This window comes from Molothrus aeneus, chromosome 3 (assembly GCF_037042795.1).
Source record: "Molothrus aeneus isolate 106 chromosome 3, BPBGC_Maene_1.0, whole genome shotgun sequence".
In the NCBI taxonomy this organism is placed as follows: domain Eukaryota; kingdom Metazoa; phylum Chordata; class Aves; order Passeriformes; family Icteridae; genus Molothrus; species Molothrus aeneus.
Window position 1 is genome coordinate 23,151,508 of NC_089648.1, and position 16,292 is coordinate 23,167,799.

At 36.1% G+C, this 16,292-nt stretch overlaps 1 protein-coding gene across 2 annotated transcripts in view; it reads left to right on the top strand.

Moving 5' to 3' along the window:
* The window catches only part of MTA3 (metastasis associated 1 family member 3), a 137,745-nt gene that overhangs the window by 52,685 nt on the left and 68,768 nt on the right, over positions 1-16,292 (top strand). For both annotated transcript variants that reach the window (XM_066546494.1, XM_066546495.1), the window contains exons 7-9: positions 968-1,070; positions 10,606-10,705; positions 15,597-15,785. In XM_066546494.1, coding sequence (XP_066402591.1) covers positions 968-1,070; positions 10,606-10,705; positions 15,597-15,785 — 392 coding nt within the window. The remainder of the gene's footprint in view (positions 1-967; positions 1,071-10,605; positions 10,706-15,596; positions 15,786-16,292) is intronic.

Genomic DNA, 16,292 nt, shown 5'->3' on the forward strand with positions numbered 1-16,292 from the left:
GCAACCAGCTAAACATTAGTGGTTTTTGCATGTTGGCTGAGGGAAGAACACCCTCCTATTCTAAAACAGCAGGGAAAGACAGTGGTTCTGACTTGACTGTTGTCATCTCTGGTGGCCACAAATGTGTTGGCTACATCCCACGAGAAAATCTCCTTGTACTGGTAGCACAGGTGGTGCTTCCTCCATCAGCCTCTGAAATGTTTCTTATTTTGCAGGAGAAGTTATTGGTGTAGTAGGCAAGACAAGATCAAGTCTTAAGAATGTGAATCCTTGTACCAAATTCACACTTGACTGTTCTTCCATGCACTACAAATCGTATTCTCGTAACAATGTATATAGGGCAAAATACATTTTGGAAACCACCCCCACTGTTTCAGCCATGTGCATGTACACAAATTGTTTTGTTCACATAAATGAAGTTGGGAAATGATGATGCAGTATATAGTAACTTTCTTGTTTTTAGCAATACAGATAATGTAGTGGCTGAAGAGGTTAAAAAATGCTTAAATACAGTAGACAGCATTTTTGCATAATGATTTATTTTTCAGGGCATAGAATACAAATTGGATAGAATTTAATTGCTAAAGTTGATTAAGTGTAAAATTAAATTTAGTATGGCTTAAGTGCAACAGTAACTTTGATATACTAGACAAGCAATTTAAAGAAGCCACTGGCTGGTTACCTAGGGTATGGTTTCAACTTTATAATAACATTTTATTAAGGTTCATTGGTATTTCACCTCTTAAGATGTCTCCTTAAATTGAAATGCTGATGTCAAGGGAAGGTATTTATTTTGGTGATGCTGCATTATGGAATTTAACTGGATAACTGCTGATAATTGTTAATCATGTGTGCATATGTGTATATGTTTAAAAATGTACAATGTCTCTTTTAAACATGGTGCAAGAACTACACAAAGAAAAACATTGTGAGTAATAAGTGTTTTGTCCCATCTACCTTTTGACAGGAGAATTAGATGACAGAGAACAGGCAAAGCTGGAAGTAAAAGTATGGGATCCAGATAGCCCCCTTACTGACCGTCAGATTGACCAGTTTTTAGTTGTAGCACGGTAAGATTAAAATCCTCTCATCAAAAATCCTTTTCCTTTTTCTACTGACTATTCATTCCCCTATATTGTGTTACTCATCCTGTTTGCCATTTTGTGAGCCCTTCTCTTTCCCACAGTTAGCTATAAGAGAAAATCAGACCATGACCCTTTGTAATTTGTTGAAGCTACCAATACAGGAGGCAGAAAAAGAGAGTGAGTTTTGGAATAATGATACACTCCCTGTATTTCAGGTTATAGTAGAATTTGATACTTTGAATGTAGATATCAGTTTGCTTTCCCCTCAGAATAAATTGTTTCACTACTAATAATAATAGAGTCTTGTGTTTTAGAGTACTTGGAATTTCATGGTGTAAAATAGAGGTTAAGAGTAGAAATAAAGAAAATGTTAACAAATGAAATGCGTGCAGAACTTGCCACATATTCATGTCAGCTGAATAATTATTTTGGATGAATATTGAAATAAAGTTTTGAAGTCATGTATTTAATTAGTGAAAAAAATCAAGTGAGCTCAATTTTATAAATTAACATGATTATGCAGATTTATGAAGACAACATCTAAGTGCTTTGAATTAATAAGTACCTTTAAAAATTATGTATCTAAAAATCTATCTAAAAAAAAATCTTCCAAAATTTGTAGATTTCTTACTGAAGGGAAATTCTACATTCATAGGATAAAGCAGGTTTTGCCTTTCCTCTGATCCATAGTTACAAAGGTCCTGTTCAAATGATAGCAGAGAACACAGTTCACATATGGATTTTATCCTGAAAAAATCCATCTCCTGTATTTTATGTGACCTGCTTGCTGAGTGTAATCTCAAATCTTTTTAGGCAACTAATCCTTTTACATGGGTTCTAGTTTTTGGGATTTTTTTCTCTCTCCCTTTTGAAAAAAAAAAATCAGGAAGAAAAACAGAAAAAAAGTTGTTCTATATTTTTCAGCTTATATGTATAGTGATATGGGATGCTGATTTACTCATTTACAGTTCATGTGCTGATTCACTTGATTTTTTTTCCTTACTCTTCCACTTGGAATGCTGTATCCTTTCTATAAAGTACTAAAACTTTTTTTTTTACCTGCCCTTGTTGAATTTTCAAGCAAGACAGAGGGGTTTAGTGTTAACAGGTGTTGAAAAAGTTACAGGTTCTGGTAGATGTTCCATAGTAACCAAGAATCCAAACTACTTTTTCACCAGCAATATAATACCTCGAGATGTATGGCCAGTTTATTATGGTGTGCCCTAAAGAAACATCTGTATAAAGACTGGGAATTTTGGAAGAGTTCATTCATTGCTTTAAAATTCCACTATTTGCTGTTTCTCAGCCACTCTGGGGAGCAGAAGCAGTATGCTGTGGAGCCAAAAATGTTCCCAGAGGAATGTAGCAGTAAGCAGCCTGCTGGGAATTAACAGAGAATAATTAAATAAATAAAGAAGAATATCCTTCTCTCCTCCTGTTGCTTAAGACATCCTTTGCAATGTTGTGCCCTGACCAAGACTGCATTCATTTTAAAGTCAATACATTTCTGTAAAGATGGTTTCTGTTATAGTGGATCATGGCTGATTAATTATTACTATCCAAGGTCTTGGGGTACTTGGATACCACAAGAGTAGTACCTGATCTGTCATCAGGTATTACTCAGGTGTAGCTTTGTGGATGTTCTTGCACAGAGCTCCATTTATCTTTAGAAGTTGCTTTTCAACTGACAGAAATGGTTTCCAGGCTCCTATATACTTGTTTTCACAGGATGCTCTAAGTGGGTTCTGAGACAGATTTTTATGAATTTCTGGAGAAATAGTTCTGTGATGATTTGGTGGCAGCTTTCAATTCAGGGTGTTGTGTGGGTACAGGATTCATACGGGGCCATTATACAGGACCATTAAAAGCTGCTTGAGAAGCAGTGGAGAACTGGTATAATGATGTGGTGAACAGTGCTTACAGGCAACTCTGCTGCAGCCTAACTGTGGTTCACTGAGCATTGGCCATGCCTGCTGGATTTCCAGGTGGAACAGTCTTTCTCTGGTTATGTTTAATTCTGCAAATTTGACAATATGACAAGAATAATTTTTTCTTAAGTGCCTTCCCAAGTGTGGTATTTGTTAAGTATGTGAATGCTATTGTGCTTGACATTTTAAAAGCATTTTCAAGTGATACCTTTTAGATGCTGATTCAAAGGAATTGAGTATTTCTTCATATTTTTTTCCCAGTCTGATCTGGTTGAAAGAAGAGTTGCTTTTGTCCTTAAATGCTTTAGCTTTTTCAATCTCACAGGCAGCTTTGTTATATTTTCAGAAGGTGTTTAAATACTCTTTTTATTTGTGTTGCCCATTTACAAGTATATTTCTATTTTTACCTTGTACATGTATCTTTCCTGGTCTTACAGGGTTTGTTTACTGCCTCAGGAATGAGAGGCCTTTTTCTCTAGGTTTATATGCCTGGTCAGTCTGGGCTTCTCACTAAGCCCTACTATTCAATAATTGTATTGAATGTATTTCACTGCTAATGATAATATGACTGTATTATTATTAGCAGTGAAACAACTTCCTTTGGGTAGAAAGGAAGAATATGCCTATCCTGTACAGAAATTAGAGGTAACAGTGCCCAAAAAATGGTGGAGATTTGGAAAAAAGTGGAAATATCCATAAACTTGGCCTCCCCAAGTAGTTTTGCCTGGCACACAAATCTTGAAAGTACCTTATTGCTGCTGCTGAAGCATAATTTGGGTAAAGACTCTTGCTTGAACTGGCAAAAGCATCTGTTAGGAGAAGCCCGAGGCCTCAGACTAATGTATTCTGGATTTGAGTTGTCTTTTGGGTAATATTGGTCCTATGACAATGAAAAGTCCAATAGCATTTTGTACTGCATTCAAATAAGATACAACTGCACCAACCAGCTTGCCTTCTGTCCTATACACTGGCCATGTTCTGTGTCTGCCAGCTTCAAAGGACAGGAGTTTGAGAAGCCATTTCAATCTGCCCACATTAGCAAATAGTTCAGTATAGTAAAAAAGGATTTGTAGAATTGAAACGTTTGGTGCTGAGGGCCTAGTGTCCCCACTGCACATTTTGAGCAGATTTTTTGTTTTAGTCATGACTCTAATCAAGTCCTGTGGACTAAATATCTGTGAGTGTGTGGAACTACTTCTAAAAGGAACCCAGCTGGGATGAATTGAGATACTTTTTTTGTTGTTGGCTAAAATGAGGTAGATAAAAATGCTGGGTACAGCATTCCTAATCTGTGCTGATTTAGATACACTCTGTTTCCTCCAGTCATCAATCTCTTATAATTTCTAATATACAAGACATACTTCATTTCATTACCAGATCTTATGTTCTTTTTCTAATTCTGTCCCAAGCTGCAGTGTTAGGAAATAGAAGCATTCCTATTGTCTATATAACACAAGACACAGTGTTAGACAATAGAATGCTTCTATTTCCTTTATAACATAAGAGTCCTGTCTTCTTTTGGTTTTTTAAAGTAAAAAAATATCTTGCCCAGTCTCAAATGCAATAGGAGGTGTGGGCTCTGGTCTAGACAGATGCTGAGAGCTCAAGAAACTTTTTTTTATTTTTAAAAATCTTCTTGCTATCTGCTAATTTGGTCTACAGTTCATTGCATGATACATTTGTGGTACATTCTGGTTCCATTTATGTGCTTTATGATTCAGTGAAACCATTAAGAATGTAGTTCTTTTATTCTGCTTCATCTAACTACATTACTAGCATAGTCTTCTGGAAGGAATATATTTCTAAATGAAGCTATTTAACAGACATTTGTGGTCTCAGCTTATTGCCAACTAAACCAGAGTTTTTGAAATCTAATTAAAATAGCCTTGCATCTCTACCTTAAAATTTTGTACTTTGATTTCTATGCCATTAAAATGGCATTACATATCTCTATCTGACATATTTCTCTTCATTTGAATGCCTGCTTATTTTTTGATGTAAAACCATATAAGAATGGAAAATTAGTTGTTAGTCATGTTAAATTAAAGCTTTATCCTTCCTGTGTTTGTTCCCACTTTTCCATTTGCTCTAGGACATTGAGTATAATTATTTTCTGTTGGCTACTGTGTTATAAGTGCTCACAGTATTTTGGAGTATTTGGAGATGCTCTATAATTGTTATATTTAACTTACAGTGGGGAAGGGAACACAATGCAGCTTCAACTGGCAAGGTGTCTTTCATTATACAGAGGAAAATAATGCATTCATTAACTGAGAACCGTGTGTAAAAACATTTACCGGTGTGATCAAAAAGTAGTGCTCTGTTCTTGTGAAATAATTCATTGTAGTCAGTGGCAGTAGACCAGATTCTCAAAGCCCATAAATGAAAATAAATACATAAAAGATATTGGTTTGCAGTCTTCAGTATTACAATGCTTCTGGATTCTCTGGAGGTGCTGAGAAGTAAAAGGAATTGAAGTTCATTAAAGAGGTAATTAAATTTAATGGCAGAATTGCAACATAAAATTATGCAGCGAAAATGGTGAAAAATCTTGATGCCAATGCTGTGCTCACAAAACTGGATGTTTGCTAGCAAGGTGAATTACAGCATCTAATGGTAGGCAGATGGTTTGGCAGTAAAAAGGAAAAATATGTTCACATCAAGTCTACCAGGTGTATCAAAAATTCAATGTTTCTGCCTGTCTATCATGCCTGGCTAGTATATGTTTATTCCTTTGTGTATTTTGTATTACTGTACTTCTTGACCCAACTTCATTTGAAAAGAACTAATTCAGACTTAGAGCTGAATTTATTTTTGTATTTTTTTTTATGACCTTTGATCTATTTCAGTATAAAGAGTAAATTTCCATAGCAGACTTTTCATAGACCTGCTTTTAGGGGGCTGTACATCTCCTCATGTGTGACTGTGGAATTGCAGGATGGCATAGAGATGATGCCTTAAATGACATCCTGTGAATTAAACTAATTTTATCTATTGGATTCTTTTTCTGTTGAATAAGAAAGATTTCACATATGTTTCATTTCTATTCATATAGCAATGAAATGTATGGTTGTATCATACATCTATATATCATGCCACGCTTACTCTAACTTTGAGAGTCTCTCAGCAAAAGGATAGTGGCAGGTGAGTTTTCATGTTTATCATGCCATCTCCTTTTGTGCTGTAAATACCTGAAGTGATAATAATGAAGCACAGCACTGTATAGGCAGTTGCTTAGAAATGCAAAGAAAACATCTTTTTTAATAGCATCATTTTACTTTGAATATATTCTGCAGGTCAGACTTTGCAGAACTGAGTAGTAAAAATCTCGTGTGTTTTCAGTTTTAAATTACTGTTTTGTTGCTTGCATGTGTCTTCACTGAAGATGGTTTTTTTTTTTCTTCTTTCCAATATTTTAAGTATCACGATATTCCCGTAAAGAGCACTCAGATATTAATTGGCTGGTTTTTAAGTTCAGACCAGTCTGAGATGTCATTTTTTTAGGACTGTTTCCAATTTAGTTTGAAGAGGAACATTGGAGTAAAGACAAGGAATACAAAAGGTTTTCTTTCTTAATATGTAGAAAACCACCAAAGATCACTTAATTGTTTTCCTCAAAAATATTAGCTCAGAGGTGATGCATAGGTCTCATTCATTAGTTTGCAAGTATCTGTGAAGAATTGTGGATTTGCAAATTCATCTATGCACGGATGCGGCTCACTTGCAACAGCTTTGTCCAGAGTATACTCACTGCTCGTGAAACAGACAACAGTGTTAAAAAAAGTGAACAGTTTTGAAATAAGCATCCTCAGATTGAGAAGGAGGTATGTCTTGGCTGGATTTTCAAGTGTACAAGGCAGAAGGAAATTGAGAGTTCCTTGCCTGCACCCAGAACTTTCTGGATCTGATTTGATGCTGGACTGCTGTTGCTATTGGGAGAAGCAGAGGTTTTTTTATCCTGATATAGAATTGCAGTGGTTCCAGATTTTCTTTGGTAAATAATAGCTCTTTTCAGAACTAGTTACTGATGAGCCACCAAATCTTTGGAAGCTTGTTAGGACAGTCTCTTATGTTTGCTGCTTCTTAATTTCTTTGATTACTACTATTTAATCTTACACAAAAATTCGAACAGTTATTTCCTTTAAAGTCTTAGACTTGAGCTATAAGTAATTTGGAGCAATGTATTTTCTGTGTTCAAAATCTAATCTGAAATTTTGCCTAAATGCAGGGCACACAGGCACGGCAACTGTAGCAATCTCTCAAGTTTTGCTGAATTTGTGGATTTATTCCATAATCTTAGATCCTGGAACTGAATTATAACCATTTGTTTTGTTTGTATGGTTGTCATCTGCAATCTGTTATAAATCTTCTTGGTTCTGCTCTTTAAGATAATTAAACCAAGGAAAACCAAATTAAAGTAACACTGGATCATTTGGTGTAACCCTTAAAGCTCTTACAGCTGCTTGCTGATGCAGGCTGTGCAGGGAGTGATCTCCCTGCTGATAATACCAATTGTTTGTCTTGTCCATCTCTCTGCCACCTGTGTAATTCACTGTCTGTGTGACTTCTGGCTTTAGCTTATTTTGGAAAATGTGGGGAGTGTTGGGTTCTGTTTGAAGTTCAAGAATTTTAATTACACATTGAGTAATTCATAAGTAACTTGCTGAGCACAGTTTTTTGTGTTGTCAGTTTATTATTGTTATTATTGAATTAAATATAATTTCAATTAGCTACTTACAATTATTCTTTGAATTATACAAGCTTAACAAGACATTAATATTAGAAGTTTGTTAAGAAAAGGGAGTGGGTAGGGTGTGAATGACAATGAACATGTCCAATGTACATTCTCTATTTAGCTTGTGTTGGCTTAATACTGAGTTTTATTTTAGGTAGATGAAGACAATACTGTGTCTTCTGGAAATGACACTGTTTAGTTATTTATTTTGTTCCTTTTCTAAAACAATTGAATAGTGGAATTAGAAAAAAGCATGCAAGGAAAAGTGACTAATGTACATTTTGACCTTTGCATCAATATATAATTCATATCTGTATTTTTAATTGAAAAACGTAAACAATAAGGTATTTTAGTGAGTTCTAAAATTAATATTGAATTTGGATGTGAATTGCATAGCTAGATTATATAAAACACTATTTAATTTTGAACCTAGTAACTATTAAAGAATGTATATGCAGCCAGTTGCTCCAGAATTTCTACACTTAGATGGGAATTCAGCGTTTTTCACAAGTTTCTATGGAAAGGAGAACTAGAAGTTAGTTTGATACAGACATGCACACACCTCCAGACCCCCCCCCCCCCCAGTTTATGTCCTGTACCATTCACATCCCCTGTCCTGTCACTATTGACACCCCAAATGGTACACTGCCTGCATTTTATTATGTATTATTTATTTGTTTTTGTCATATTGTTATTATACTATTTGTTCCCTTATGTTTGATGCTGTGTTTATTATCTTTTATTCTATTGTTTTCATTATTTTATTTTGTCTTTGTGTGTTTTATTTACTATTAAGTTGTTTTGAACTCGCATACTCCAACATCCCACACAGCATTCTTCTCACAGTTGCAATCTTCTCCTACTTAGTGCAGCATTGGAAGCAATGTCCACTGGTGCATCAGTTCTTACCTCTCTATCACTTAGTCAAAATAATAATGATTATTAGTAGTAGAATTATTAGTATTATTGTATTTTTATATTATTATTTATATTATCTCTTAATTTTGACTTTACATTCTGAGCAACAAAATACTCTTGGGCTCTGAAGTCAGGCTCAAAAGTTTGATCTTCCAGAGAACTACTGTGAGAATATTCTTTGTAGTGTTCATAGCATACTCAGACTTTACTTTAGAAATATGGTCAAAAGAAAATAGTTTTTATTATGCAAAAGGAAGATAAGCTAGCAGGTAGCAGCAGAAGGGAAGTGCAGTCATGCCACATTCACTGGTTTGAGCAGTAGGGAAGAAGGATCACAGGAAAGACTGCTTAGCTACAGACCTTATCAATGCCAGCATTTTGAAAGGGTTGACAGACTATCAGGAAATGTGTTCATAATAGAGCCTTATTCTTGGGAGGGATTTATGCACAAATACTGTTTTATGTACTGCCAAGCTTTGAGGAAAAAAAAAAGAAAATGGAACGTGTGTGTGTTTTCTCATCTCATATTTGCCATCTCCACAAAGAGGGAGCAAAGGTTGTGGAAAAACATTTGAATATCACTTATTTATTCCAGTGCCTTTAGAAAAGCAGTTAATATCAGGGGGTCTGAATCACTGCTGTTAAATCTTAACTTGTAAGACTGTGGCAGCAAGTACTGAAACATGCATTCAGTAATAAATTTTTTGAGATTCAAGATAAAATTGTGATAACGTACTTTATTATCTGTTTCTCCGTGATCATTTGTAACTTCAGTGAGTTAAAGTCTTGGTGCACATTGTTTTACTGTTGAATATCAGATTTATAGGATACAGCAAAGTGTATTTATTTGTCAGTGACATTCACCATTGGTATAATTCTGCATTTGCAAGTTGTGTGGGGTGTAATTGCTGCGTAAAGCTTGAGTTTCTATGCCAGAGGATTGCACTGCATTACATCTGTAACTGGGTCTTTGCATTTAAAAGGAGTTATGTCATAACTGCAATAAATAGGTTTTTTCTGAATGCACCTCAAGAGTCATTATACAAATCCAGGTACTGGAGAAACTTCTGATCTGTTTATTGATAATATTTTGTATCACTGCATCTTTGTTCATTTCTTATATGATAGCCTGGGCCCAGTCAAATTCTCTATGCGCCTTTTCCTTCACTTTGCATGATACATAGATGTACTTGCAAGAAATATTTACCCCTCTCCAAGAAATGTTTACAGTTTGGAACAGTCTAATAGATGCCATGTGCAATTCATCAACAAAAGTAGAAAAGAAAGTAAAGTTTTGGAAAAAATATTTCCATTTCAATAATGGAATGCTTTAATTAAGTAGGTTGAGAGATCCATTTATTTTGTTATTGCTTGAAATCTGTGGCAACAGCAGGAATTTTGGGGGTACCTTAGACAAAGCTAACATGCTTTTTTTGGCTCACTGCCATGAAAGGTAGAAGATGTGAGTAGAAGATGTACTACTGAAGGGAATAAAATGTTTTTAATTTCCTCATGGGGACATGGTGAACCCCCCTTTTAATTTGAATTGTAATTTTTAAGCACTATTTATAGCCTTGGAATTTTAGAAAACATATTCCTGATTGTAAACCTCAAACTGTGGACAACCTTTGACTTCATAACTAATAGAAAATTCTGTACATTAAGCGGTTGGTACATGAGAATTCTCTGAGTATCTTTTGTTTCTGAGCTGCTGTTCTTACGTGTACATCGGTACTTTCGGGGGCAGAAGGTCTGAGTTTTTGCTGCAGTGTTTAGTGATTTGTCGTTATCAAGTTGTTCCTTGTTAGCAAAGATCTAAAAACAGTATCAATATGTGACTTCCATGTGTAAAAGGACACTTTTATAGAAATGGCACAGTCTGATACTTGGGATTACATCTTTCTGTGTGTTTACTGCTGCTCCTGCTCCTCTGTTGCAGTGCGGTTGGCACCTTTGCTCGAGCCTTGGACTGCAGTAGTTCCGTCAGGCAACCCAGTTTACACATGAGTGCAGCTGCTGCTTCCCGAGACATCACACTGGTAGGTGGCTTCTTAAACATCCTACAACTTCTATAGCCATGAATTCAACACTATCTGGTACTCCCAAGTCCCCATTTTCCACCAGTTGTCTTTATATTCCTGCGAGCAAGGTGTGTGTGTGTGTGTGTGTGTGTGTGTGTGTGTGTGTGTTAGAAAATCCTGTGTGTTTTCTTTAAGCTTCTCAGTGCTGTCCTTGTAATCACACTGTACAACACATGGCTTTAATTGTGGATCACCCACAGCAGAATGGATAATACTCATTGTATAGGGATTCATTCAGGGCAGTGTCATTTCAAGTATGTGGTAATAAAGCTGACTAAGAATTGGATAATGCTTTGTACTTACTAGATGTATATGTCATCTTATTTTCTAAAGGATCAGCAATCTGACTTGGTAAGCATATTTTTAAGAGCATTTCAACTAGCATATTTTACTATGTTTCCTTAGTATGCTGTTCACTGTTAATGTAAGCACCTGCATCTTTTAGAGAAAGTGAAAAATATATTGATTGTAGGTTTGTTTCTGTATAATCATACTAGCTGAGATGAGAAAGTGTGCTGCAGTAAATAAAGTATGTCAGGAACACTATGTGAGACCAAAAATATTACTGTTTCAGTGAATCAAGTTTGACTTAGATTTTGAGAAAAGTCAACTGTTGTTTTATTATTTTAGGCTTTTTGTACCCAAACACCATCACATAGTTTAGCCTAAAGAAGACCTGCTATTTACCAGATACTGGAGTATTAGAATTAGAGGAAACTCAATAAAACTAACAGATTAGTTCAAAACAGTTAAGGCACTGCCTTATAAAGTGAATAGAGAGCCCCTAGAATTCAGTTGCACAAAATTTTGTGGGAATGGGCAGTACCAGCAGGTAAAAAAAAGGTTAGAAAAATTACGTAGCCATATAGGCCATAAATTAGTACTGAGGAGAATAGGGGAAGGTGTACCTTCTAAATGTCCTCATTCTGAAGCTTTGTAGATGCTGGTCAGTGAAATGGGAATTGACTTCAGAGTATGATTAGACTTAGCTGAATATTTTAGCTAATATTCCTTGGTGCTACTGTAAGAGACACGATGCTTAGTTAAATGGGTGATTGGTCTGATTCAGTGGGACAATTCTTGTATTTCAGATAAGATAATTTTTTTATTATGACGAGAAAAATATTTAATTTCTTATTTAAGTACACTTTTGCAGTATATTTGAAGGCTATTGAACAGAAAACTGATTTAGTCTGGGCTATGATAGCATTGTAAAGACAGGGGCAAAATGTAATGTTTTCAGTAATACTCAAAATGAATTTTCTGTTTCACAGTTACTAATATGACTTTTATCAGCACAGTTCTATTCATATTAAATATTTAATTTTGTTCATCAAAATAGTTCTTAACGTTTTTCATTATATTAATATTTCGTTGGATTAAGAATTTCTAATAAATTTCACATATTGCATATCCCGTCTTTATTTGCATCCTCTATTCAGTATTTAATAGAGTGGATTTATCCTTATGGCAATTTCTCATTTGAAAGTACATGTGCAATGCTGCTAATAAAGGGGTACTTTGTTTGAGTGCCATGTTAATGTTTCTCCATTGCAAATGATCCATTAAGTTCCATTACACTTAATGAAAGGCATATCTTATAATGAGGCATCAAAGGAGCCACCCTAGGCTTAATTATTGTGTCTGTCTCTTCTCATTTTCCTACCCCCTCAGCTTTTTAAAACCTTACTTTTTTAGCTTTTTGGCAATGTACTTCCTTCTAAATTAAGAAAAGACATATTTGTCATTATAATAGTTACTTTTTCAGACATTTTCATGTTAATTGGGAGCATATTTTCAGCAGCAGTTATAGGTAGAGACATTTGCAGAACTTGTGGTGTATCTCATTTATACTTTGTGTATAGGTGCATAACACTAAGAAAATTATATCATCTGTCTTCTTAATGCAAGGCAGATAACCCTTGCACCTGAGGTGATATTAATGGGATTTCTGTTTACCACACCTGTGGCTTTCCAGTGTTCCTAATTAAGTTTTAATCCTATTTAGTTTTAATCAGAGATAACTGTAAACAGACTGATATTAAAAGAAAAACAAAACAAAACAAACAAAAAAAACCCCCGAAAAACAAAAACCTAGATGATGAACGTAGATAAATCCAGGGCTGATGTACACATTTCTTGCAGATGAATAACAACTGAGAGGCTGCTTTCAGGCTCTTTTATTTTGAAAACATAGGGAAGGTAATGAGACAAGATAGGAAACTCCCTGCTTTTAGAAAACCCTACAGAAGATGTGAAACAATGTGTGTTTACCTTCTTACATAAGGGGCTTCTCTTACAGTGGTCAAGAATTGTGAGACAACCAACTAAAACTTGCATTTCTGGCCTTCTCAAAGGCAGAGTTTTATTTCATAATGAAAATTGATATCTAAGAAGAGAGAGAGACTTGAAGACCTTCTGTTTCAGATTCCTAAATACTTTATAGTGCATATACTCTCCATGAAAGCCATTTAAAGCAAAGCAGGTCCATGGCATCGCTTGCTCCTTGTGCTGGGTTTGTTCAGAAGAGCTTAAGTGACCTTACTGTAGGGACCTAAATCTGATAATGGATGTCTCTTCAAAATGAAAAGTATGAGCAGTCTTTTCCTTTGCATTTTGGATGGTATCTCTTTAATGATTTTTATTAGTCTTCCATATATGTGGCTCCTAAGGTAAACACACTTAAAGTATGATTGAATTGGAGAATCCACTCTCTGTTTCCAGTTTGAGTGCTTTGTTGGAGGCAGCTCACTCTGGAATGGCAGATGGTTTGGGAGCTGTGTTGTGTGGCTGCTTGCGGGATTCCTTCCCTCTCATGCCCTTTCTTCCAGCTCCATGCAGCCCTTCCTTAGCTTTTGGTGGAAAGTTTCTTCCTCTACCTGCTTATATTTGGACTTGAAGTTGCCATTTAGCTGCATGGCTGACACTTTTCCTCTGATGTGCCCCTGTGTCTGTGCTGAGCAGCATGCTCTGGGCAAGAGTTCTTTGGGAAGGGTGGCTCTTTCTCTGTCCTTCAGGCTCCTCCTTGGGAGAGGCAATACCAGGTCTCCCAGCCTCCTGCTTCTTCAGGGGAAGCAGATAGAAAGAAGATATCCCAGGACTTTCTCTCAGCCTCTACTAATGCCTTCAGACTTCTCATGCTTTTGCTACCACAATTTGCATTGCAGTGTGGAACTTTGATGCAGGTCAGGGCTGACAACCCTGTAGAAGGCAGAGTTGTTATCAAAGAACTTGTCAGTGGTCTTCTGTCACAGGACAGCTCAGTGAAGGCAGTACTTATCCACAGAGTTCAGTATAAATCTTTTCTTTAGTAATATCAAAAAAGTGTTATGGAGTCAGGTGTTTATTATAGATGAAAAATGAATGTAAAGCAAGAGCAAGATTCCAATGTATTCACTTCTGTTGTCGTTTTTATGAAAGTTGGTATGAGTGAATAGATCTGGATTCAGCAGCTGCTTGGAAGACATCCTGTGTGTACTGCTGTTCTATGAGGGTTGCAATTTAAACAGATTTCAACCTCAGTAGCACATCTACTGTAAGAGTTCAATCTTTAGACCTGGTTTACTCATTTGCCTGAATAGTAAACAATAAATCAGTGATTTCAATGTACATTCTCTAATATGAAGCTGATGGATTTTAGGCATTATGTTACATACTTTACTATTAGAATACTTGATTTTAACAATGGCTTTTCTCTAGGCTGGTGAATTTGATTGAACCATAAGTAAAATGATGCATTGCAGGATAATAGTGACATTGCTTCTTGCAGACAAAACAGTTCCAGAATCTCGTGCTTGATAGCACTCAAAAACTTAAAGTAAGCACTGGAGAAAGACAGTAGTCATTGATAGAAGGTGGCAAAAAACAAGAAAAATCCATTATTTGCAGTGCATTTATATGCAGAAGCTCAGCTGGAATTGCTCTACTGACACATAATGCAGGAATGCTCCTTCCTTGCAAGGTTTTCTCATAGCTGGGTGTGTGGCCTTGTGAGAGTTTGCATGCCACACGAGGAGCTCAGCAGTGTGGTGGGACACATGGGGAGGGGACTGATAGAGTCACAGACATTATCACACTTATAGCTCTGATATCTCCTTCAGCACAGCCAGTTGGATTGTGCTGCTGGGGTCTTTTGGGACCCTGAGTCAGAAATGCTTCTTGTGTGCTGCTCATTTTCCCAACTGTTGGATTTGTTTACTTTTTATATTCCCCATCATTCGTTAGCAATGGGAGCATTCAGTGTTACCTACAGTGGGAAGATTGTTCTAATTTGTTTGTTTTCTGTTTTTCCCTTTTATAACAGAAAGGGAATCAACCAAAGAAACCCTATTTACCGGTCTGTGATAACAGTGTTGAGCAAGGGACAAAAATCTTGCTGCTCTTTCAGTATGATGATAATGAAAACAATAAATGTCTTCCTTCTCCAGCAATGAGAATGTTGGGCTCATAGATGTCTGAGCAGCTGTTTAGTTATTATTTAGAGCTTTTGTTAATTGAAAATGGACCCACAGTCAATATATGCCACTGTCTTTATTGGGTTTCTCAGAACCAGTTTCTGCCAATAAGAGATTCTTTAGAAATGTTTGCTAGTAATTTTCAGGAACTAATAAACTAATGTCATTTTTGGTAAACATTTTATCAAGGTATTTCCTTTCCCAGATTAAGTAATAAACCATTTATTTTCCTTACATTCCACAGTGGAAAAATACGATAGCAAGATAGATTCTAATTTTAGCATTAATTGAGGCTCCTTGCTTGGTTTATAGAGAATAATATATTGAATTTGCATTAACTGAGATGGACTAGTGTCAATTTAAACACGTGTTTATTCTCTCCTTGTCCCTGCCAGTTTCATGCAATGGACACACTGCATAAACACAACTACGACCTGAGCAGTGCCATTGGTGTTCTGGTGCCACTGGGAGGGCCTGTCTTGTGTAGAGATGAAATGGAGGAGTGGTCAGCATCAGAAGCTAGCTTATTTGAAGAGGCTTTGGAAAAGTATGGCAAGGACTTCAATGACATTCGACAAGACTTTGTAAGTATGAAAGCAGTGCCCTATCCTGGAGCTGTGTTTTGTCATGGTTGAGCATAGTTGCTTTCTGTAGGTTTGGAAGGTTTAGCTAGGGGAGAAATCTGTGTAGCTGACACATGTGATTAGCATATCTATACATTTTATCTGGCTGAAAGTCAATATGCTTTCTTGTTCACTGCTGTTGTTTGGAAAGATGGTGACAGAAGATAATCTTTTTCGTGGTTTAATATCAGGTAGGACGTCTCATGCTAAGAAACTCCAATAAGGAGTTTTACAAGGATCTTGCAAGCATCTGAAAAAGGTCCAGGAGCTTTGCAGAATTTCACTGGAAATTTGTGTTTCCACAATTTCCAGTGAAATTCATTAGCAGCTACATGGCTGACTCCCCTGGGTGTTTTTGGAAAGCTGGGGTTTCCTACTATGATTAGCAGAGAGAAATTTGAATTCAGATAGGTTTTAAAATGTACTACAGGGAGTTGTTTTGACATATTAGATGTTTTGGCAGTTCTG